Source organism: Vombatus ursinus, unplaced genomic scaffold (assembly GCF_900497805.2).
Source record: "Vombatus ursinus unplaced genomic scaffold, bare-nosed wombat genome assembly UNPS02014797.1, whole genome shotgun sequence".
In the NCBI taxonomy this organism is placed as follows: domain Eukaryota; kingdom Metazoa; phylum Chordata; class Mammalia; order Diprotodontia; family Vombatidae; genus Vombatus; species Vombatus ursinus.
The window spans coordinates 4,041,681-4,066,051 of NW_020954575.1; the positions used below are offsets into that span (position 1 = coordinate 4,041,681).

Here is a 24,371-nt window from a genome sequence, read left to right on the forward strand (position 1 = left end):
GAGAGAGAGAGAGAGAGAGAGAGAGAGAGAGAGAGAGAGAGAGAGAGAGAGAGAGAGAGAGAGAGAGAGATCAACTGAAGCTGTTCGCTGCTCTGGTACTGAGAATAAAATGAATGACTTCTGAGAAGCCTCACATTTATCACCACCAGTTCCTGTAAGAACTGGTTTGAACCGATTAATAAGGAAATGACTTATGCTTGTGTCATCCCCAGTTAAAAAAGAAACTGCCCGCCCTCTCTCAGACTTGCCCCATCTTCTCAGAGGGGGCGGCCCTTTTCTCAAACTAAGTCCTTATTAGGACAATCTATGCGTCATCCTTATCCAAAAAGAATGCATTAGCAAATTTGGAAGGCACCTCCCACTAGTCAGAAGTCAGTCATTAACAAAGGAACAAAGAAGGAACTATGAACCTTGAATCACTCCATGCTTTATGGTGGATGATTTGCACAGAAACTACAGTACATTGCTAAACACCTTGTTCTGAGATGACTGGGATAGTGATCACCGATAAGTTTATGTACTCTGAGATCCCTCTCACCCATAATATGTGGAGGTAGTGCTGCTAAACCGGTTTAGCAACTACAGCTACCCAGTTCCTATTTAGTACATGCTTGAGGGCATTTTTAAAATGGTAACTTGGGGTCACTTGGAATATAAAATATTCCTTTATTTTTCACTCCCCCTTTTGGTTTCCAAGACAAAAACAACCTTTGCCTTTCCCGAGGAAAGGGCATTCCATTATACATTTAGATAGAATGTCCAGTGTTCTCCCATCTGGACATTCTTAGTAGAAGTATCCCTTATTTTCTAGACAATTAACCAAAAGGTGTAGAAATTAGACATGACTAACTGTGTTCCATCTAAGAGGGAGAAAAAAGCCCTTTGCTACCATTGACCAAAAGGCAACACATTTCTAACAATTCTCTTAGTCCTATGCTTACTTCTTTGATCTAGACCGACTATCAAACAATAAGTATTTATTGAGCTTCTATTATGTGCCTGGCACTATCTTGCTTTGGGAGACTGAAAAATTGAGAAAGACACAATCTCTGCCTATAAGGAGAATTCAGATTGAGAATTTTGTGGGGGAGATAAGACACATTCACATGAAGCATTTCAGGAACAAGACATTATATAATATAATGCTGAGCAGTCCTGTATAGGTAAAGAGGTGTGGACAGCATATAAAGTGCTAACTGTTTAGCACTGACAATAAATGCAGATAGAATTTGAGAAGGTGGAACTTTCTCAGATGGAGAAAGAGCAATTTATAAGGAAGGTGAAGAGAACAGCAAAAGCCAAGGGATGGAAGGGGAAGTGGGCAGTGTGGGGGTGTGTGTGTGTGTGTGTGTGTGGTGTGTGCGTGGTGTGTGTATGTGTGTAAGTAACCGACAGAAGATTGTCTGCTGATTCATTCACTTAGTCTCTTTTCTGTTCCCCCTCGACAGTAGTTTTTAAACGCTCCTTTCATTCAGTTAGCTACAACAGAAGAGGACATAATCTGACTAACATGATCTGCTCCTTTATCAGTTAGCAGTGGCTCTTACTACAATGACAGAAACCGTATGACTTTTCCTTATAAGAGGATATATTTTTCCTTGGGTGAATCAAGTAATGGAAAACAACCCTTTGCTTGTGGGACTCCAACAGCTCATCAGTTTACAAATAAGAAAAAACACACATATGAAAAAGCAATTCCAAGAAAATACATGTATAAATGACTTTGAAAAACTGAGCCCTGTAAGGTATTTCCTTTGGGAGCTGATTCACTCACTGGCTTAAAAAAAAAAAAAATCCTACTGAATGACTCGCAGGCGGAGTCATTCTAAACTTTGGGGAAACCCAGAGGAAGGAGATCATTTAAGGAGAAAATTATAAACCAAGACTGAATGCTAGGAAAGGTAAAATTATCAAATGGACTTTTTTTGGGGAGGGAAGAGAAAGGTGGGGAGACCACACTAGGGAGATAGAAGGAAAAGTACATAGAATGAATGATAACAATCATTTAAAAATTGGGCTAAGCACAATGTTTTACCACATCCAGAGCTATATTAAAGTGTTGCATTCACAGAACATTTTGGAAACATTTAGAAGAAATACATTGGGCCCAAAAATAAATTTTCATGTTAAGGGGTACTGTATATGATTCTTTTTGGGGAGAGGGTAGGTTATTATAAAAGTTCTGGAAAAACGCCTTAAACTCCTAACTTAAAGCTTTCTTATTAAGACTTAAAGCTTTCTTGTTAATAGTGAAATCTTCAATACAAAAATCTACACATAAATCTAGAAAGAATGAACTGAAATCTCTAACTTAAGCTATTAGGTGTTGAGTAACTTCATAGACTATTTCCCCTTGCTGCTCCCCTTAACCCCCTTGGTTAAAATTAGCTAAATAATTTAACACTGAAGCTGGTTACTCTCATTTTTCATGATCTTCTCCCTACAAACAATAACTTGAGTTAAATTCCTTAGTATATCAGCAGCACTTCTGCATTGATGTTTTCTTCATTATTTTAAAAGCTATTTTAGTAATAGACTATAAAATGCCTAAAATTACAGCCACCACTCCTAATGTGTTATTTAGGTAAACAATATACTCATTCTCCAACCTCTTCCTTCCAAAGTGATTGTGAAGCAGCAAATGTGAAGCTGAACTGAATAGAAGGATTAGGGGTTATGGCTTTAAGACTAACCGAGAGTAGAAGTTGAGTTTATAAGTAATTTCTATCAGGTGGCTGTTCAAAGTTGGTTTAGGGTTTAGTTCAAGTGTCATTCTCTAGGGAACCTTGAACATGTAGGCTAGGGATGAGAAGACATCCTGCCTTATTACATGTGGGTGAGTTAAACCCTCTATCTGTCATCAGAGGCGGTTCTGAGACAAGGAAGAAACATACAGTCTGGAGAAAGACACACACAGAACTATTTTCTAGTTATATGTCATACTAAAAATATACTTAAGCCACCCTTGCAAATGACCACTTGCCCTGGAAAAGCAACAATTACGGAATGAGCAAGTTTGATTTAATTTAATTTATTTTATTTCCCATGTACCTTCCTAGGCTAGGAAAATATCTTTCAGATTAGTAAATTTTTAGTTTGGGCTTAACTAACCAGGTTTGATAAATTTACCTCTCTCAGTAAAAATTCCTCTGGTAAGTATTACAGTGGTTATTCTTGACTATTTTTTTAATCTTAAATTTTTAAAAATCACAATCAACACCACTAGATACCCAAACACAACATACAGGGCTTAAATCTGGGAAAAGGTTTTTTTTTTTCCCATGCCTAACACCTAATTATCTGATAAAACAAATTAAAAAACAAGACTTCTGTGGAAACATTTAGGCTCTGAGACATTGATATGAAGTGATCTTTGGGAAGGATATTGTAATATTCTTCAAGAGGTCCACCCATTTTCGAACTTTGTCTACTGTTGCTCAGGTTTTTGATACATACTACCCTCTGCTTGTGGAAAAGTGTCCTCAGATGGGGAAAACTCATTACAAACTCTTTCCATAGTTGCTAATTATTACTTAAAGCTTACATTATTCTTCATGCCCAGGAAAGGCTGAAAATCTTCCTGAGAACTATTCACAATTGGCAGAGGTTGCACGGTGGGTGGGTGGAGTGATTAACTACTTGTGTTTTTCACAATGCTTAATTTTTCATTCATTTTTTAATCCCAAGTACACACCCAATCCAAGTATGCCTAGAATTCATGGCTGCTATTATTTCTATTTTTTTCAAGAAACTTTTCTTGGTTCTTATGTATTCACTTGGTATTTAAAAAATAATAACAAGAAACCATCACAACCTTAATCTGAATTTCTTTCTTGGGGTGAAGATATTGGTCAATATGTCACAGAAGTCTCCCTTGACTTGTTATTTCTGTTAGATTCAGTTTGGATTTTTCTGACAGGTTTGAGCTTTATGCCAGTGAATGTCCCATAAAACACAGGGAACAGTCCTTACTAAGAAACACACTGAATTCTGACATTTGCCTTACTGTTTTTTACTTCCCAGAGTAGAAGCACATAAAAATACCTCTCCAACCCCCCACCCCCATTTCAAAGGTGTCTATAAAGGTAGAGCAATTAAAATGTCTAAGATAAAGATGCAATACAGGCACAAATAAAACAACTTCTCTTGAATGCAAGCTTTGCTCTGACTCTGCTAAAAGCTCTTCAAAATACTAGGGTATCTATCAATACTGTCAGACAAACTACAATGGTTTTCCTGAAAAGATGTTCCACAGGATATGTATGTGTCAATTCAAAGAAAGGCTAACTTTTGAAAGAAAAGTCATCATAGCATCATTACAAATCAGAACCTGAAGAGACCTTAGAGGCTCTCTAGTCCAAATGCCTCACCTTACAATGAGTAAACCGAAGCCTGAAGAGGTTAAAATACTTGCCCCACGTTATATATGTAACAAAGCTGAATCAAAGCAGAGGACTCAAGTTAAAATCCTCTGGGCCTCAGTTTCCTTAACTGTAAGATAATGGAAGTTGGAAGAGAGGATTTTTAAAATCCCTTCCCTTCTAACTCTATGATCCTATGACTGTTTTATAGAGCAACAGGGAGAGCTAAAAAACCTTGAGTATAGAAGTGATACAGGAATAACACAGAACAGAGTTATTATTAACTCAATGAATGCTCCTTTGAAAATGCAAGCTGTGTCTTAGTACCAAGTGTTTGGTAGGAGCACAGTTGTCAAGACCAGGGGGCAGAACACAGGGGCTGTTACTTAAGTCAAGTCAATAAGCATTTACTAAGTGTCTATGAGGTGCCAGCCACTGTGCTAAGAACTGGGGATACAAAGAAGGGCAAAAAACAGTCCTGGCTCTCAAGAAGCTCTCAGTCTAATTGGGAGGACAACTTTTAAACAACTATATCTAATCAACATATATACAAGATAAATTGGAGATAATCTCAAAGGGAAGGTGCTAGGATTAAGGAGAGTTGGGAAAGACTTGTCACAGAAAGTTGGGCTTCAGTCAGAGACTTGAAGGATGCCAGGCCGTTAGAAAGTGGCCCTAAAAACTCTACTAGCTTTAAAATGTTTATGCTCTTTTAAAAAACAAGCGAAGGGAAGCACTTCTGTTTCTGAAAACTAACCAACCAAATAATTCTCTGTCTTTTCCAAAAAAGTTTGAGGCAAAATAACCTGCTAGCAGATCAAATGAATGCATTTAGGAGTCTGGATGGAGTTTTAGATTTAGACCAGCTAAGTCAGGCCTTTGCCCTTTTCTGGTTTGGTAAGCAGGTCAGAAACATCACAGAATTCAGTGATTACAAGAATTTGGATTAGATTTCCCCGCCTCTACCATTTTCCTCTTTCTCCCCATATGTTCTTTATTTCATCATAAAGAAAAATTATAAAAGTGAGCCCTGTAGCTATATCCTAATGTTTGAAGGTTTGTTGTTTCCTTTGAAACAATCCCCATGGTACAGTGGAAAGAAAATCAAACTTGTGAGTCAAGAGAGTTGAGTTTGAGTCCTGGTTCTGCCATTTACTAGAAAAGTGCCCTTGGAAAAGTCTGAGAATCATTTTCTTCAGATGACGACAGAAATACTTACAGTACCTACCATATACTATGTTGTGAGGAAAGAGATTTATAAACTGTGGAGTTTGTATGTGAATATACTTGAGACTCACAGTTCCCGTTCACTAGGTTCTAAATTTTCAAGTTAAGTCAGCAACCTGGATTCCTTAGCTAAGTGAAGAAAGCACTCAAATCAAGACTCTGGACGAAGCAAAGGTCTCTAATCAACTGTGTGCTGGTCTGACAAAACTGTTCCACAATGGAATTAACCCAGTAGGGAGGAAAGATAGAGGGTTACTTAGTTGCTGCTGTGAAAAATCATGCTCTCCTCACTGAAGATCACAGGTGGGCTCAAAGCTAGCTGAAAGGCACATTAAAGACTCTAGTTCAACCCTTTCAACTCACAAACAAGGAAACTGAGGCCCAGAGAGATTACACAAGTTACACAAGAGTAAAAATAGCAGAAATGGAATTTGAACCCAGGTTTTCCTGGCTTCAAATCCTATGTTCTCCCTTTCATACCAACATGCTCTTAGCCCTAAGTACACCAAGTTACATATAAACTAGGCTAGACTTCACAGCACAAGATCTCCCCTCATTTTATTTTCCCTTTCTTCTAATTTAACAGGTTTTTCGGGGCAGCTAGGTGGCGCAGTGTATAGAGCACCAGCCCTGGATTCAGGAGGACCTGAGTTCAAATCTGGTCTCAGACACATAACACTTACTAGCTGTGTGACCCTGGGCAAGTCACTTAACCCCATTGCCTAGCCAAAAAAAAAAAAACAAACAGGTTTTTCTGGGAGGGAAGGAAAGTTTACAGTCAGGAGATAAACCATGGAAGTCAGAGGTGTTTTAATGGAAATGATGACTGAATTGGCCCTGTTGGGGCACCACAGATTATGGAGCTGAAGCCCCACTACAGAACAAATTTATAGCCGATAACCCTGATCTCAAAGCTTTGCAAACCCCATTCTGTTCCCTGAGCATATTTTAATCTTAATCTAAACCCTTCAAAGAGTTAAACTTTCTTCCCTACCCCCCCCCCCAGACAGTGATCTAAATGGGTTTAACGGTTAGTATTTTAATGAGTTGTCATTTCCTGTGCAGATAAAGATTCTCACAGTATTTAACCATCCATTTCCCTGGGGCTCAACCAATACCAGGGTATTATTCATTGTGACTCAGAATGGACCTCAGACTCTTTGCCTGATTCAACTGAGATAGATTACCCTCCAAGTGAAACTGGACTCCCTACCAAGGTAGGACAGACAGCTCAAGAGAGAAAGGGAGGATTTATCATTCAATCTTTCTGAAGATATCAAATCTGGATCCCATTAATATTTATAGCCTTATACTCTTAGGGTCTAAATAAAAATACATTACTTCTGTTTAACCCAGAAAAAAAGGAACAAATCAAGAGTTAGTGCTAATAGTAAACACCAACTTGTGTTTCACATATAAGTGCAAGACCCACTTATCTGTGTGTGACTGAATTCAAGTGTTAGTTTCTCTCCTGATCTAGTAAGAATCTACTATTCCATATGGGGTTCCTAATACAGAAGCTGACTAAAGCCGTGGCACTGACATGATAGTTTAAGGAACTAATAGCTGAGAAACTCATTTGTTTTTAGGTCAGAAATGCTGTGGTAATTCAAACCAAGGCACCTCACACCCTGGAATCTGAGGTCCAGAAAAGTTACGGACTTGCCCAAGGTTACACATCTGTTTGTTCATCTAGGGGTAAGGGGGTGGGAAATACCCTATTTTACCCTTAAAAGATATATAGCTTTCAAATATGCTTGAGAGTTTGAGTTTATAGTTTCTGGTACCTTTTAAAATGTTGTGATTTAACTGCAAGCTTTAAGATCAAAACATCTTGAATTTCATTTGCATCTGTGCCCCTTTCAAATAATTAAAACCTTCTTTGTATGAGAGCTAGCCTATTGTGTGCTGTAGGGTATTATAAACACAACACCATGGGTTTCTCAGGACTTTAGGGACAGGCTCTTTCTATAGCTTTATTTAGAGATGCCAGGTGTATTACTGTCCATGCCTAGAACACTTTTAATACAAGCTCTTTCAAAACAAAATTCTCAGTCAACCCAGTTCTTAGCCATTTGGACTTAATTTCTATGAACTTAAAATGAAGGCAAGTCATCCTTGCTACTGGTAGCAACTCTATGAAACAGGCTCCAATTAGGAAAAAGCCAGAAAATAGAGAAAAGCAGCAAAAGACAAGCATGCAAGCATTTATAAAAGGTAAAGAAAGAACTCAGAGCAAAGCTAGCACTAATTACCAACTGAAAGAAACTGGCGGCCAGAGCAATAAAGCTCTGTTAAAAATCAACTGAATTCTGTTTTAGGAAATAAAGGTCAGGGATCTTGTGCCAGCTCAAATGGGAGATGGATGAAGGTCAGTTTCTCCCCACCCGGGCTATGTGACTGAGTTAGGGGAAGCTACTGCCTGAATGGGAGTTCCTCCTTTGCATTTCTGAGGGTGACCTATCAGAGATGAACTAGCCAACTAACAGCCAAAGGACAAGGAAAATACAGAGTATAATTTGCTAAATGGTAAATTTAAAGTGGGATGAGGTACCTAGTTTACTGTGGTGAGACATCTGATGAGGTGAGAGACAATATGGCCTAGTGGAAAGAACACTAAATTTGAAAACAGAATCTGGTCCTGCCATTGACTAGCTGTGAGTTGGTAGGCAATTCACTCAACCTCCCTAAGGATGGGCTCCTTCTCTATAAAATATGGACAATTATATTGGTGTTGTTTGCCTTGCAGGGTTGTTGTGAAAAAGCAAAGCACTTTGTAAACATACAAGTATCATATAAATGAATTATCATTAATAATAGAATTATTATTATTTAGGGGGAAACCGAGGGAGTTCACACAGGAATTTATCCCCATCCCAAGATAGTCCTGTTATCCCAGAACCCAATTTAGTTGGATAGACACTCAACACTGAGGTGCTCCTGGGAATTAGAAAGGAAGACAATCTCTGCTCTCAATGAATTTATGGTTTAAAAGATGAGGCAAGCTTAAGAAAGAAATACACTTAAACACATGTGACAAAAACATACCATATATGAACATGCAGAGGATGATGGGATCAGACCTCAGATGATGAACGAGAGCAAGAAAGGTATGCACAAGCATAAAAAATAAAAAGGGCAAAGCAAAAGGATGGGCTAAACTAGAGTAACTGAAGCCAGTAAGGCAAGGAGACAGAAGCCTAATGTGGGAAAGGTTTCCTGGTGGAGATGAGTCTTAAGTGAAGTTTTGACAAAGAAGATAAAGGCTCTGAGGAGGTTTGGACGAGCTTTTATGTGGAATCTTTTAGCCAGAAAGACACCAGTTAGAGACCACACAAAGACTAATCGCAGATTAACATTACAGGGCAGGGATTCTTAACCTTTTTTGTGTCTTGGGTGTTTGTAGCAGTCTGGTGAAGCTTATGGACTCCTCAGAATAATGTTTTTAAGTGCATAAAATAAAATATATATATTACAAAGGAAAGCTAATCATACTAAGTCTACACACACACACACACATACACACACACACACATTTTTTTTAAGCCCATGGACCCCAGGATAAGACTTCTTGCTTTGGAAAAAACATGCTATTTTTTTTTTCCCGTATTTTCACACTTTTCCAAATTGAAGACTTCAGAAGAGAATGAAAATCATGACAGTAACCTAAGTAAATACATAAACCCAAATAACTGTGCTAACAACCACATTTTCACAACCATTTGTATCACTCTGGGATATAAATGAAATATAATACATGAAAACGTTCTCTGTAAATTCAAGGAATGTATGAAATATTCACAGGTAAGTGTGGCATCAGCTGGATGTCTAATGCCAACATAAAATATTTCCTACATTATAAAGAAATAGGATTGTTATAAAATTATAAACACACACACACATACATACATATATATATATATATATGTACCCAACCAATTTACCTAACTGTTGCTGGCATATGTACAAAGGTGCAGTGTAACAACTAAAATTCACCAACATATGTTCCTAAAATCTCAACTCAAAGCTTCATATTCATAGTGGTCCAAGTGGCAAAAGAGATTTCTAACAGGGAACTGGTTGAGAAATTGACTACAGAATGGGCAAAGTCTGATTTTAAACTTTAGTGTTTCCACATCAGACAGGCAATTCCTGTTAATGTAAAAATTTTCTATTTTCTATATTCAGCTTAAACTATGAAGGAAAATAAAATTAAAGCTCTCTAGGCACTATGTAGAATTTTACAACTTGGTCTTTGATCTCAACCTTTCCAGTGCTTCTTTCCCTCTGTCCCCACACGTTTCATAACCATCCTCATTCAAAAGGCATTTTATGTTTAGAGGGTGGGTCAAGGGTTGGTAGTAAAAGGCTCACCCAGCTCATTCTGACCACTTGCCATGCTGTGAGGACCAAATGATACAGACAACATTCAGCTGCAAGCAGCTACTCACTGGTAAAGATGATTTATCCTGCCACAGGCAAACCTCAACCTTTGAGGTCAAATGCAAAAAAGTTACTCAACAGCACTAGAAGGCTAAGGAGAGACTGGAACATTCTGTATGTGGTTAAAAGTCCCTCCTCCTTCCTCCACTCCCCACCCTTTCCATGTTCAATGATTAAGTTATGGAAACAGTTCCTTGGTATGGTAAAATAAAACTGTGGACTTTGTCTTCCAATAAGATCTTGGCAACCTGACAATATGCCAGTGTTCTGCATATGCTATACTTCGAGTAATATCCCTACAATTTTGTTCTGGAAAATTCTACTCTACATTTAAATTCTGGAAACCTGCACTGTTTCCACCACCATTTCAAAGCTGAATCTGCATGTGTTCTCTAAGATAATACCCAATGATCTTCCCATGAACATCCTTGCTAAAGAGGGCTTGAGAATTATGCTGAAAGATTTTAAAAGGATCCTTATATCTAAAACAATGTGATCCACGATATAGGTCATAGATCTTATCCTTTGACCAAATCTGTGCCAGGTAAATAAAGTCAGTGCCAACTCATGTTTGGAAATGAGTTCAACACCCCCCTCCTTTCCCTTCTAACACTCCTGACTGATTAAATTCCCTTGGGGGGTGTTAAATGGGCATTCTTCCACACTCTTCATTTGGCAGTAGAGTGAACACAATCTTGTGGTAGGAGAGAGTTCAGGTATTTTTTCATTTGCTAATGAAAAGACTTCATTTCGACTGCAGAAATAACAGAGACCAATACTGGATTTCAGAATTTCATATATGAGATATCAGCAAAAGAGAAAATCTATTTTCAGCACCTACCAAGAAGGATTTAGTTCTCCATGAGGAAGGTTTCTCTTCCCAGAACCCCTCTCATGACAGGTAACACTACAGTCAGCACTCTATGGTGGAGAAGCCAGCGTCAAACAAACAAAGAATAACCCAAGTTTCAATGCCTCCTACCTCTCAGCAGAGAGTTGGAAGACTAGAGGTATGGAATAAGAAGTTTTCATAAGTGGCTAGCGTGCTTATTTGTTGATTTATTTTGCTTGGCTATACTTTTTTATTACTGGGGAGGAGGAGGGGAGAGAGGTGTGTTGGTGGTGGCATAGGGTAGGAGGGACAATGGGAAGTGGCAATGACATGAAAAAAAAATCAATTAAAAAAAAGTCAGGTTCTGTTCTGTCCACCAGCTTCATCTCCCATTCACCAAGACGGGCTTCTTTGGGGCTATTCCTTAACTTTCTAAGCTATTCCTTACCTGTTCTGAGTATATAACTGGATTCAATACAGCCAAGTCTTGGTTTTTTGGAAAGCTCAGTGTCAGTTTATTAACCTGGGTAGAGGTTCCCTGCCCCACATGAACAGAAACAGCCCCTCAAATCTGTGCCTTGTGTAGATAATGAAGATGCATTTCTCCAACCTAATGACACCAATTTACTTTCTAGATAGGTATTCCAAAGAAATTGAATCCCCCATATTTATCTTCTTAGATATGTACAAAGAGATTACTCATCCTCATGTCTACAAAATCTCTCTATTTCATTAGGATCTATATCCTTCTCTATGCTCTTAGAATGACTTTTGTAGACAATTTCTTTTTAAAAATTAACTACCATATACGCTGGAAGGCCAGCTAAAGGTGTCCCAAGCATTACATTTAGTTCTGGTCACTTCTCACTTTAAGAACACAAGCTTTGTAGGGCCAGATATTTTCTTCTTTACTTTGCATGGTATTCAGCACATTATAAAATTATATGTTCACCTAGGAACATCAGAGATATGATTAATGTTATTCATTACAAAATGTCAATGGTTCATTTTTTCCCCTGCCACTTGGAGGGAATGGGAAGCTAGTATACAGCATGCCATTGGTATACTTTGGAGACGTGCATATTCAGATGATGAACTAGGTAAAATTGACAGCCTATGCTTTTTCTTTTTTTTCCCTTTCTCCATCCTAGAACAGCCCCTTTTACCAATGCTTCAGCCTTCCAATGACTGCATGTTCTCTCCTGTGCCTATCAATAGTAAAACTTGTTTCAGGAAAAGATTTGATATGCTATTGACAGTTAATTATAAATTTAAGACCCTTCTAGGGGGACATTTATATTTTAAGCCTCACCTCTTAACTTTAATTTCATTAAAATAATTTTTGGCATTAGGCAAGAAGGTCCTAAAACCATAAAGGACTGGATCTTAAGATATTACCTAGCTCAATCACCCCCACCTTACAGATGAGACAAGTTTTTTTTTTGGACTGAGGGCCTTCTTATCCCATTGCCCTCTCAAAAAGAAAATTCAAAAGAAGTAGCCTATTTACTTAACCAAACCTTAACAGTGTTCCCTCTGACTTTTCAGGGTGACAAATAGATGACCACAATGCATGTATATAGGATAATGGTAGCTAATTTTCACAGGGCTTACTGTTGCAATTAAATAAAACTTATAAAAAAGTTAACCTAATACATATTTTAGTGATATGCATAATCATTGTATAGTTATGCTAAGCTTTTCAAACTTTTGTGGTTATTGTAATCAGCACTACTTTTACAGAACCAAATCAATTTCTTTTCATTTTGTTAGTTTTCTGGTAACTAAAATCATAAAGGTGAAGGGTATCCCTTAATAGCAACACAATCCTTTGGGTCATTAGACACTTAAGCATGTTAAAAGACAAAATTCCTAGTTCCAATGCCCTGTGCTTTGTACATTTCTGACTGACCAATTCTTTTCTGAGAATCATCACAAGCCATGTCTAACTACCCTCCCAGACCATAAAGTTTCAGCCTGCCTGGGGATGTGCAGGAGGGAAGAATAAAACAAGTGGTACACAGGCCAGTAGAAATGGTGCAGAAGAATCAGATCTGATGTCTAGCATCTGATATTCTCAAGGCAGCATGATGGGGAAAAGCCAGTTGATGAACAGCTCTTGATGCTTGAACAGGAAATGGTGGCCCATCACTTATAAAGTTCATCCTCTCTGGGTGGAAAAGGTTTGGGGGAATATATACGGAATAAAAGACTACCACATCACTTCTTCTGATCTATTCCTGCCTGTCTCACGAAAACAAGGGTTTTAACCTTGGTATTATTATTATTTTTCTTTTGGTGAGGGACCTTTTTTAGCAGAGTGATAAAGCTTACATATGAATTCCTCAGACTGTTTGGATGCATAAAATAAAATTCAAAGAATTACAAAGGCAATCAAGTATACTGAAATACAGCTATCAACACACTGTTTTTAAAAGACCACTGACAAGAAGTTAAGAAGCCCTGCCCTAAAATAACAGGCTCATCTCCAGCACTAACCTTAGGCAGAATGCAATTTCAGAGCAAAGAAAAGATTCCTTTCCTCTCCAAAATATATCTCTCCACCTATATTCTTTTACTTCAAATCTCTTTTATAGGATACAAAGTCTTTCAAAGGTTTTCAAAATGCAGCCACTTCAGAGTTAAAATATTGTTGTAAATTACTTTTAGTTCAAGTATGAATTAAGTTATCAGATCCCTTCAGAGTATTATAAGGACTGGAACTTATAATAGAACTGGAAGGCATACTGCACCCTGAGAAGAGCAAGGGAAAGCGAAAAGTGATGCCACTGAAGGAGAAAATGGACACTAGAAACAAATCTCACCAACTTTTCAATTTTGCTATCAGTCTGCACTGTTTTATGTCCAGCAGCCAGACAAGCAGAAGCTGTACACAAAAGGAACTTTCTGCACTGTGTGGGGTAGTCATGCAAGCTTAAATCTTACTGTGATTTTAACTGCGGGAATTGTGGTTCTGGTTGTGCTTTTGGGCAGAGGCTGGCCAAACCTGGTGGCCAAAATTATTTTTTTACATCAGAGGCTAGACTGAGATTATACAAAGCAAAAGTGTCATCACTCTATCTGGCTCTCCCTTACTCTTGAGACTGACTTTCTTCTCTAACTTTGTCTTGGTGAGCTGCATTCCCCTTTCTAATCTGAACTGATAATTGGTTTTCCATTGTTTGAACATTCATTTCTCTGTTATGCCTTTAAGTGTTTTCCATTTAAGTGTGGGAATTATTATGCAAAAGATGCGTACTAAGCTAACCAAACCCTAATAGTTTACACAAAGATTTTTAGTAGGAATGAAGAGATTATTTTCTCTGTATCACCAAGGATTAGTACCTTTGCCAACTCCTAAAACTTGCAATATAACCTAAGTGATTTAGTCTTTGCTTTTGCTAAAATACAAATTTTATCTAATAATAAATGTAGGATGAGATAAGGGGAAAAACCATAAATGAATCCTCAGAAGTGAAGTATCCAACAGATTTGAGATTACCCAAGGGGAGAGTCTGTGAGGGTGATCTGGAAAGACAATTTTATTCAAAAGTGTTCTACTATCACATTTTATAGGCATTACTTTCAATTAAGCTCAGTACTCTATCTGGTAATAAAAACAAGCAGACTATTTCCTCATTCTCCTTTCTGGAAGAGAACACTTCATCTATTTATCAGAGTTAGGTCAAAGATATGAAATCACAAGCTCAGGCCTCCTAATAACTCACCTCCTCTGTGTCAACTTAATCTCTAGTCTGGGCATCGGTAAGGTTGTTCACTAATTTTTAACATTTATGTTTTGAAAAATCTCAGAAAAATCAACTGTTTTAAACCAGACTGACGGAGAGAATGCGATTTTAAAATGCTATTACTGCCTTAAAGATTAAAAAGATATTGTTTGTAATTTAGCAGTGAAGAACTAAGTTAAGCAGCCAAGTCCGGTTGTTTACAATGTTTTATATACTATGTAGCAAAAAGATTGATGAGGTAATCCCAGCAGACAGTGGTGGGGAAAACTTGAGGATACCAGGACATTCCGACATCTGACTCCTGAGAACATAGTTAAACCATGACATCAGCCATCTAATTTAATAAAAATCTGAATCTAGTAAGTCTTGAATATGTTAAAGTAACTTGATGAAAAACTATCTCCGGACAGCAGGAACACTAGTTATTTTAGGGGATGGGAAGTATGGGGGAAGGGAGAGAACAACTACTAGTATGGAAAAGCATTCTCAAATGGAACTGAATATCAGATAGTGTTGGTCTAAGAATGGAGGTAAATCTGATCAACTTGATTCCGTACAAACTCGGGGAAGCAGAATAATATATATGTTTTAGAAACAGAGCATCAGTTAGGGAAAGCCTAGGCACTACCAACGATTTGTTTAATGATGTATAGCAAGTTACCTCTGCCTTTTTAATTTATGAGAAATGGATCAAGACAGCTTTCTCCATGACTCTCACAAACGTGGTTAGGATAATAATTCTGTCATATAAAATACATAGCAGTTATTTATTTTGTATGACTATCTGGTAAGAGATTGTGATGTAAAATACCAACAAATGCCTTCCCTTTGTGGGTCTCTCCCATTAGAATGTGAGTTCTTTGAGGCCAAGGACCAAGTTTTTGCCTTTCTTTGTATCCCCCTGGTGCTTAGCACAGTACTTGGCACATTGTAGGTACTTGATAAAAGCTTGTTGACTTAATTGTGACAATAGCAGAAAAAACCCGGATGTCACATCCGTCCTTCACACACATAAGCTGCAGGTACTTCAGGGTTTTAGAGTAAGGCAGAAATACAATTCCCTGAAAACATAAGACGGTGCTTTCTTTGTGCAAAAAAAAAAAAAAAAAAAAAAGCAAAAGCATGGGCTTGACTCCTAGAGAGAATAACTGAACAGGCAAGAAAAATTCACCTTCCTCCTTTCTAAAGTGAGTTAGTATACTCTTTTCTATGGATGAAGATTATTAATTCCAGACCATTTTCTCTTTACAGAGAACCAGCCATCAAATCATTTCATTACTTATTTCTCCTAACACCTTGGACCCCAACTTCAAGACAGGTACATGTGCCAATGAATACAAGTACTGTTAAGTACTTCCCAAAATGATCTAATATTGAAAAAAAGTTAATGTACAAATTATAATCCATGCGTCTAACCAGCAGCTTGTGGAATAATAAATCTGATGATAAATCTGAAAAAAAATCCCAAGTATACTGCTCCTCAGACATGCCTTTGTGAAACACAACTTTTACTCCTATGTATTAAAGATTACATTTTTTACATAGTAAGCATTTTCAGAAATACACGGTTCATAAATTGCTTTCAAGAAAGTAATTTTTTCCTATAAACTCTTATACAAACGTATGCAAAGTGAAGTGAGAAGAACCAGGAGACCATTATACATAGTAACAGCAATACTGTATGATGATCAATTGTGAATGACTTAGCTACTCTCAGCAAGACAATGATCTGAGGCAATTTCAAGGGACTCATGATGAAAAATGTTTTCCACCTCAGAGAAAGAACTGATGGAGTCTGAATGCAGACCAAGGCACACTATTTTTCACTTTCTTTTTTTTCCCTTTTGGGACTGTGTCTTCTTTCACAAATGACTAACACAGAAATGTTTTCCATGATTGCATATGTGTAACCTATATAAAATTGCTTAATATCTCAAGGAGGGGAGAGGGAAGGGAGTGAGAAAATTTGGAATTTAAAATTTGAAAAAAAAATAAAAGAATGTTAAAAATTGTCTTTACATGTAATTGGGGGAAAAATATTATTTATCGAAAAAAAATACTAAGTTTTTAAGATGACTGTATTCACTTCTAAATACTAAATACTGTTTTCATTTCAATTGCATAGGCCAGGCCAGATGAAAAATGAACTATTCAACTGAACAAAATGAGAGTTTTCTATGCTGTTCTATCAAAATTAAGCCTGTATTACAGTAACAGAGTCACTTAGACCATACACTGAAGTTGGTTTGGCTTACTTCCTAATGTTAAAGACTGGAAAATAAAAGCATTTGTTCAAGAAAGATATAGTTTATCTTCTAAAAATTAATAAGAATTTTCAATGTTGTCCCAAAGTAGTATTGTCATGTAATATACAGAAGTCTTTTAAAACAAGGCCGATTTTAGAATTTTTTCATTTATTTTATTTGTACCTACTGTCCAGCACAGTGCCTACTATATAGCAGGCACTTAAAAAAATCCTTGTTGATTAATAACTAGTTAACATGAGTTTGTACATTAAAAAATTTACTAAGAAAAATGGGTGTGGGAAAAGGAGCTAGATTCATATGTCACAAACCTAAGTTCCTCTTTCTCTGGAATGATATAGGTTTTATAATTTTGTAATTATAAAACATACATTAACCTTCAAGATTTTCTCAAGTATAATTTATGACTAGAAGAATAAGTAGCCAGGTTAAATTTAAACAAAGGTCATGTGAATTCCACACTATTCTGCTGTGGGACAAAAGGGGATAGGAGCTCAAATAAAGTCTAAGTCACCAACTCAACTAGTATTTAGCATTCATTTTAATAATATTTATTGAGTGCAAAGTACCATACTAGGTGTTGTGGGCAATACAAAGAAGAATAAAAATTAAGTCCTTGCCGTCACAAAGCTTATAGCCCAGTAAAAGATACAAGCCATGTATACAACAACATAATCAGTTCTTTGTTAAAAGCCTTTTGCAATTCCACAAATAAAAGATTTTCACAAAGACATTATCTCATTTCAACCTCCTGCGTGTTTCCTTTCATTCAAACAGTAAAGATATTATTAGTCTTATAATTACTCACCCAATGAGAGCCACCATCTGTTCTACTATGTGTTTGCTGAAAGTTATAATAACGAAGAGTTTCTGTAAGAAAGAAAACTTTGGTCAAAGGAATATTCACTCTATCAAAAGACATAGTATCACAACTCCCAATGCTTTATGTTAGCACTATTGAAAGGCAAGAATCCTCCCAAGGACTTTTCCAACTCTTCTTTTTAAATAACATAACAGGCAAAAATAAATATGGTCAAGTGCTACCTATCCACGATTTTTCATTTTACTCTTAATATTTCCACATTCTAAAAATTTTTTCCCCAAACATAATGCTAGGAAACTTCTTTCTAAGCCACATCAAGCTTATAACCATATCTGGATGGGAAAACATGAGTCACGAAACCAAAGACTGGAAAGAGTTTTTGCTGGACATTTCAGGATTATTTTGATATATTCCTTGAATGAAATGTATCATTACACCAGTGTTCTCCAAGGTAGAAAACTTGTACCCCTAGTGGGCCATGGCATAACTCCTAATTAAAGAATGGGAATATGGGTTACATCCCACCCCTCCCCAAACAAAACTCCAGTTGCCCCCCTTTATTTATTATCATCCAACATTCCCTCACTCCAACCTCTCTTGCTGCTGGCCTCCCATGGCTGTGCAAGCTCCCAGTCTCTGTCTCCTCTTTTGATCCTAGACATGACCCTTCAGAGCACCTACAACCTAACCATGATGGTGTACCCACACCAAAAGCAGCCAAATTCTCCTTGTCCCTAGTGTGCCTCCTGTCCCCTAGGTCACCTCCTGGCACCCCTCAGTGGGCTTTGTGCTCTTGAGCATTGATTGACCCGTGAGTAAGAGCCTTGCCTCCTGTTTTGTTTTAAATGGGATTAAGAGTGAGTCACACAGGAAGAGGATGCATGGATAAGTTGTGATCTGCACTGCAGATATTATTACATTCCCCCCTCCCAAACCCTGCATCCCTCTAAACTTTCCTATTTCTGCTGAGGGCACCACTATCCTTTCAGTCACTCAGATTCACAACCTCAGTGTCATCTTCAACTTGTCACTCTCCCTCACCTCACACATCCAATCATCTGGTAATTCTCATCCATTTTACCTTCACAATATGTCTCAAATCTATTCCCTTCTCTCCAATCATTAGTCACAACTCTCATTCAGATCTTTATCACCTTTTACCTGGACTACTACAAGAGCCTCCTAATTTGTCTCTCTGCCTCAACTCTTTTACCACTCTAATCCATGCTGTACCCTTCTGCAAAATGATATTTCTAAAGCACAAGTCTATTATCACTCCCCTGTTCAAACTCCAGTGGTTCTCTATTGACTTTAGGAGATAAGATGGCCTAATTTACCACCACAAACACTTGGGCCCCAAAGTCATGAGGTATGGGACTGGTTTTTATTCAGTCTGAAAAAACATGGAAAGAACTCATCTCCAAGCCTAGAAACAGTCCAGTCAACTCCTCTTCCCCTTGTGCAGCTTAGCCTTACGTAAATCCAACTCACATGCAAGTCAAGACATCACTTGTGATGTCATAGGTCCTCTTTGAGAATGAAGGATGAACAACAACGACACTTAGGATCAAATATTTCATCTTTCTTTAACTTCTATTTTGTGTAAGTTTTATAATGTATGTAATTACTTGTACAGTAGTATACATATATATACATATGTATAAATGTGGGTGAATATATATACACACATACATACATACACATTTGTGAATAAGTAAATATACATATATTGGGGGTGTGTACCTAGAAAAGTTTGAAGCCTATTGAATTAAATGACTAGACACAGGGTGCTGAATGGCTCACCTTTGAAGTACCAACTTGTCACAGGATATCTAGGTTATGGATGTAATCTAAATGCTTTGATAAGTCATACAAATCCAATCCAGGGCCTTTACAATACTAGACTGGAGTACTGGTCTCCTTGACTGAGGAAATGTTAGGAATCACTTACAAGTACCCCAGGATTTCTAGACCCATACTCCAAACCAGTTCAGACTCATGGGTATAGATGAAAGTCATCCTTCAAAGGTATGTGATGTGGACCATAGGAAATGTTTGCTACTTGTTACATGTGACAGGAAGATATACAAAGCTGAAATGATATATTATTAGGCCATTTAGTAAAATTAGTCCTGGTTTGGTGAATACTGAATTTTTAATGATAGGTGTTTTCCTACAAGTATTCCCTATGCTCCACCTTAGAACTAATGAGAGTAATTCTAGATTTCTACATTATACTCTTAGTATATGCATAAAAGTGTATACTTTTATTATACTCTTAGTATATGCTACAATAATTATTATACTCTTAGAATATGCTACAATACTAAAAAGTCATTCTAAGACTAAAGTCAACTTGCCAACTACTAAAAACAAAAAATCCCTTGCAAATCCATAAAAAATGTTTTACTAGCTTGTCCAAGCATAATATGTCTTTTTATCTTCCCAGTAGAAATCTTCATTCACTCCATATCAGAGATTATTTTTAAGGATGGATTAGCATATACTTACTACACAGAGAAAACCATTAGTATAATAGTATAGTATTAGTATAATAGTATAGTATAATTAGTATAATAATATAGGTTTAAAATCTGTCCTAGAAATGAATAATAAATTATATACACATAAACTTTGAAACTCCCTTTACCAATGCAAATTAGCACCTGTTCAGCAATTTACAGTCTTAGCAAACTGCTTAGGACACTGAGATTAAGCGGATAGTTCTATAGCTGACTTTAAAGCGAGTATTGTACAAGAAAATAAAATTATGCCAAAGAATGCAATGACTACCTTCTGGGGTTTAGGTGTATAACATTCAAATCATAAAAAAGATACTAAACTACATGTCTATGTGCTTGATTATTATGCAAAAACACCAGATGATTACTGGAAGGATGATGATTTTTATCAACTAAGGCACAGAAATGGTGGTATCACAAAAAAACAAGGAGATTATGGGTTGAATGAAGATCATTTATGTGAAAAAGCATTAATGGAGACTTTCTGGTACATTAGAAGACTGCTAAATAAAGCAAAAAATCTTCCACTAATAAACATATTTAATGGTCTTGCTACTCAATTTTACTATCACAAGTCTATTCTACCATCATTCCTTAACATTCAAAATACAGTGAGATATCCAGATTATTGCACAATTTAATCTCTTAAATACAACATAGCATTTTCTCTTTCTTTATAGCAGCCTGAAAATACATTGTGCTGGGTATGACAAAACGATGTCTCAGACAGGGAATAACTGCATGTGTCTCCCAGAGTCTCTAAGGTTTGAGGTCCAAGTAGGGTTACTACAAAATAAACAAAAGGCAAAAAAGCACCCCAAACAGCTACACTCAACCACATAAAAGTACACACGCCACATAGGAAAGGGAGTGGGAGTGGGGGAGACAGAGGAAGCAGAAGACACAAACTAATGGGAGCTAACAGGTCTGCAAACTGCAGAGCAAGACGCAGTCTTGAAAGGTTCTTAGTGGACTGTTAATTAGGTTAAAATCCTTATTCTGACCACTGACTAGGAGGAAGTCAATGGCTGTCATCAAGGGTCCACTGAACAAGCGGAGAACAGAAAGGAAAGAGGCATCCTTCCCTGACATGGAATAGCTAAGTCAACTGGTATTTTTCAGGAGAGGGATTACAGCTGGCAAAAGGCAACACCATAAATTGCTTAATGCATATATCAGAAAGTTGTCTTAATTTAAGAAAAATATAAGAAACAGGAGGGGGAAAAGTGAAGAAATAGACTGCTTGAACACCAAAAGGTTTTTTTGTGTATTTCTGTTATTATTTAAAAAATGGTTAAAGATGTTTATAATACCAACTAAAATTGCTTACCAAGTACTGAGAAATGTTTGTTGCCTAAGCTACATCTGGATGTACATCAAGTTACATGCCTTTATGAAGTATGTAACTATGATACAATGGAACATAACAAACATACCCTCTATTTGCCTTAATGTAGGAGAAAAGCTAAAAAGATTCTTTCCCTTCAATGACAAATTGATGTTAGGCTTTTGTCCATATAGACAAATAAATGCTTATCTTATAGTAATCCTAAAGCAACTAAATGAATAAATGTACATGTTCTTAAAATAGGATACTATAGGATGCTTTTAGATTCACTGATTTTACCAGTTGTGTAGAAAAAAGATAACTACATTCAGAAAGTATTAAAGCAGGGCAAGTAAATGGTTGAGCTAGAGAAATCTGTGTTATGGAGAAAGGTGTTAAATAACTTGATGTTACTGTTGCTATCCAAGAGGTTTAAAATCAATCCTTCTTTAAAAAGGATCCTTGTGGACAGCTAGGTGGCACAGTGGATAGAGCACTGGCCCTGAAGTCTGGAGGACCTGAGTTCAAATCCGGCCTCAGACCAAACACTTGACATTTACTAGCTGTATGATCCTGGGCAAGTCACTTAACCCCAAATGCCCCCCCCCACCCAAAATGCTTTAAAAAGGATCCTGGGTAGGAAGACGGGGAGAAGTATCAAATGTCAACAAGTAAATCTTATGTTAACTAGAAGAATGATTCAAAATTGCACTTAAAAATATGTTAAAAGATCCTCTGCTCATCGTCCCGACCCTTAACTCCTGCTATTTAATTTAGCATTATTTTAAGTATTTTAAAAATACTTTGGTTTAAATATTAAGCTGATAAGTCTTATTTATGACATATTTTGCTTTTCATAATGCCTTTCTGTTATAATGTATATCAAAATTCCTACTAAGCAACCAATATTTTAATGTTTTTATAATTATTTTTACTCCATAATGTGTAATATAAAATTTTCATAGTTAATATTTTCCATGAAAAACATCAATGTCTTTGGAATTTAGGGTGTCTAAGTGTACAATTGAGAAAATGACAGATTTGATAAATAAACCAATGTCTAATATTAAAAAATATGACCAGAACTGGACAAATAGAAGCAACTTTAGTCACTAACATTGCTCTAAGAAGAAAATATCAAGCAGCAATAGGGAGATCAAGGACAGAAGAACATTTGTAATTATTGAGAAATCACATCAGAGCAGAGATAAGTTCTTACTGTTCTTGACTTTCCTTCAAAAACATGTCCTGGGGCAGCTAAGTGGCGCAGTGGATAGAACTCCAGTGTTGGAGTTAGGAGGACCTGAGTTCAAATCCAGTCTCAGACACTTGACACTTACTAGTTGCGTGACCCTGGGCAAGTCACTTAACCCTGATTGCCTCAGCAAAAAGCAAAACAAAAAACAACAATAACAACAAAACACCACGTCCTATTGTTACAACACACCCCACCTTCAAAAAGAAACCCCATTTTTTGGGGGGGGGCAAGGCAATTGAGGTTAAGTGACTTGTCCAGGGCCACACAGCTAGTGAGTGTCAAGTGTCTGAGGCCACATTTGAACTCAGGTCCTCCTTTTGGGGCTGGTTTCTCTATTCATTGCCCCACCTAGCTGCTCCAGAAACCCCATGTTCATTTCATTTTATATCAATACTCTTTTAATTGCTAAATCCAATTGCCTTTCTTAGTCCTTACTATCCTTGACATCTTTTAGGCCAAATGCTATCTGACAACAAATATAAGTTTAGGATCTGAAGAGGTTGAATAAATTATGATAAATCAATCAAATAACAATTTTAAAAGAATCTTTTACTAAATATAAACAAGATAATACAGGTACAGCACTCCAAGTCTCAGGTCAGGGAGACGTAGCCAGATCAGTCCAAGAGAATAAATAATTTGTAAAGTTCAAAGAACTCCTCTCCCTTCTAGATATCAATTTATATGATTCCCCCTTAAAGCCAGTCTCAAGGCATTTATCTGAAACTCCCTTTTGGGTATCAGGAGACGGAGTGCAGTATCTGAAGAACGGTGAAAAGGTCAGTGTCACTGTATTTTAGAAGCAACAGAGGGGAGTAAAGTGTAAGAAAAGTGTAAAGACAGAAAGGAGACTGGTCATGAATGGCCTTACAAAGCATTTATATTTCACCCTGAAAGTAATAGGGAGCCACTGGAGTTCACTGAATAGGAGGAGTGAAACATGGTCAGATCTCTGCTTGAGGAAAACCACTGGCAGCTGAGTGCAGGACAGATTGGAGTGGCAAGAGACTTGAGACGGAGACTAATCGACAGACTATTGGAATTGTCAGGCATGAGGTGATAAGGGCCTGCACCAGGGTGTGTGAGTAGAGAGGAAACCTATATTAGAGATGTTGTTAATGTAGAAATGACAAGATTTAGCAATAGACTGGAGTTAAGGGTGATACTGAGGCCTGGGTGTTGAGGAGCGTAGTTGTTGTGCCCTTGACAGTAACGGGGATAGAAGTATGATCAGGGGAGATGCTGGCGTTTGAAAGATGAATTCCATTTTGGACAGGTCTAGTTTGAGATATACATGGGATATCCAATCTGAGATGTCTAAAAGGCATTTGATGATGATGGACTGAAGCTCAGAAGAGAGACTAGGGCTAGATATATAGATCAAGGAATCATCTGCATAAAGATGAAAATTGAACTCATGGGAGCTGATGAGATCACAAAGTGAAATAGTATAGAGGGAGATGAAAAGTAGCCTTAGGATGAGATTTGAGAGACAGGTATTGGCCATGACCTGGATGAAGATCTAGTGAAGAAGAATGGTGAAGTGGCAGCTCATGGAACTGCAA

The 24,371-nt window shown here is 37.2% G+C and overlaps 1 protein-coding gene across 2 annotated transcripts in view; it reads right to left on the reverse strand.

Moving 5' to 3' along the window:
• The window catches only part of VMP1 (vacuole membrane protein 1), a 126,133-nt gene that overhangs the window by 2,539 nt on the left and 99,223 nt on the right, over positions 1–24,371 (reverse strand). For both annotated transcript variants that reach the window (XM_027870588.1, XM_027870589.1), the window contains one exon: positions 17,685–17,746. In XM_027870588.1, the coding sequence (XP_027726389.1) occupies positions 17,685–17,746 (62 nt within the window). The remainder of the gene's footprint in view (positions 1–17,684; positions 17,747–24,371) is intronic.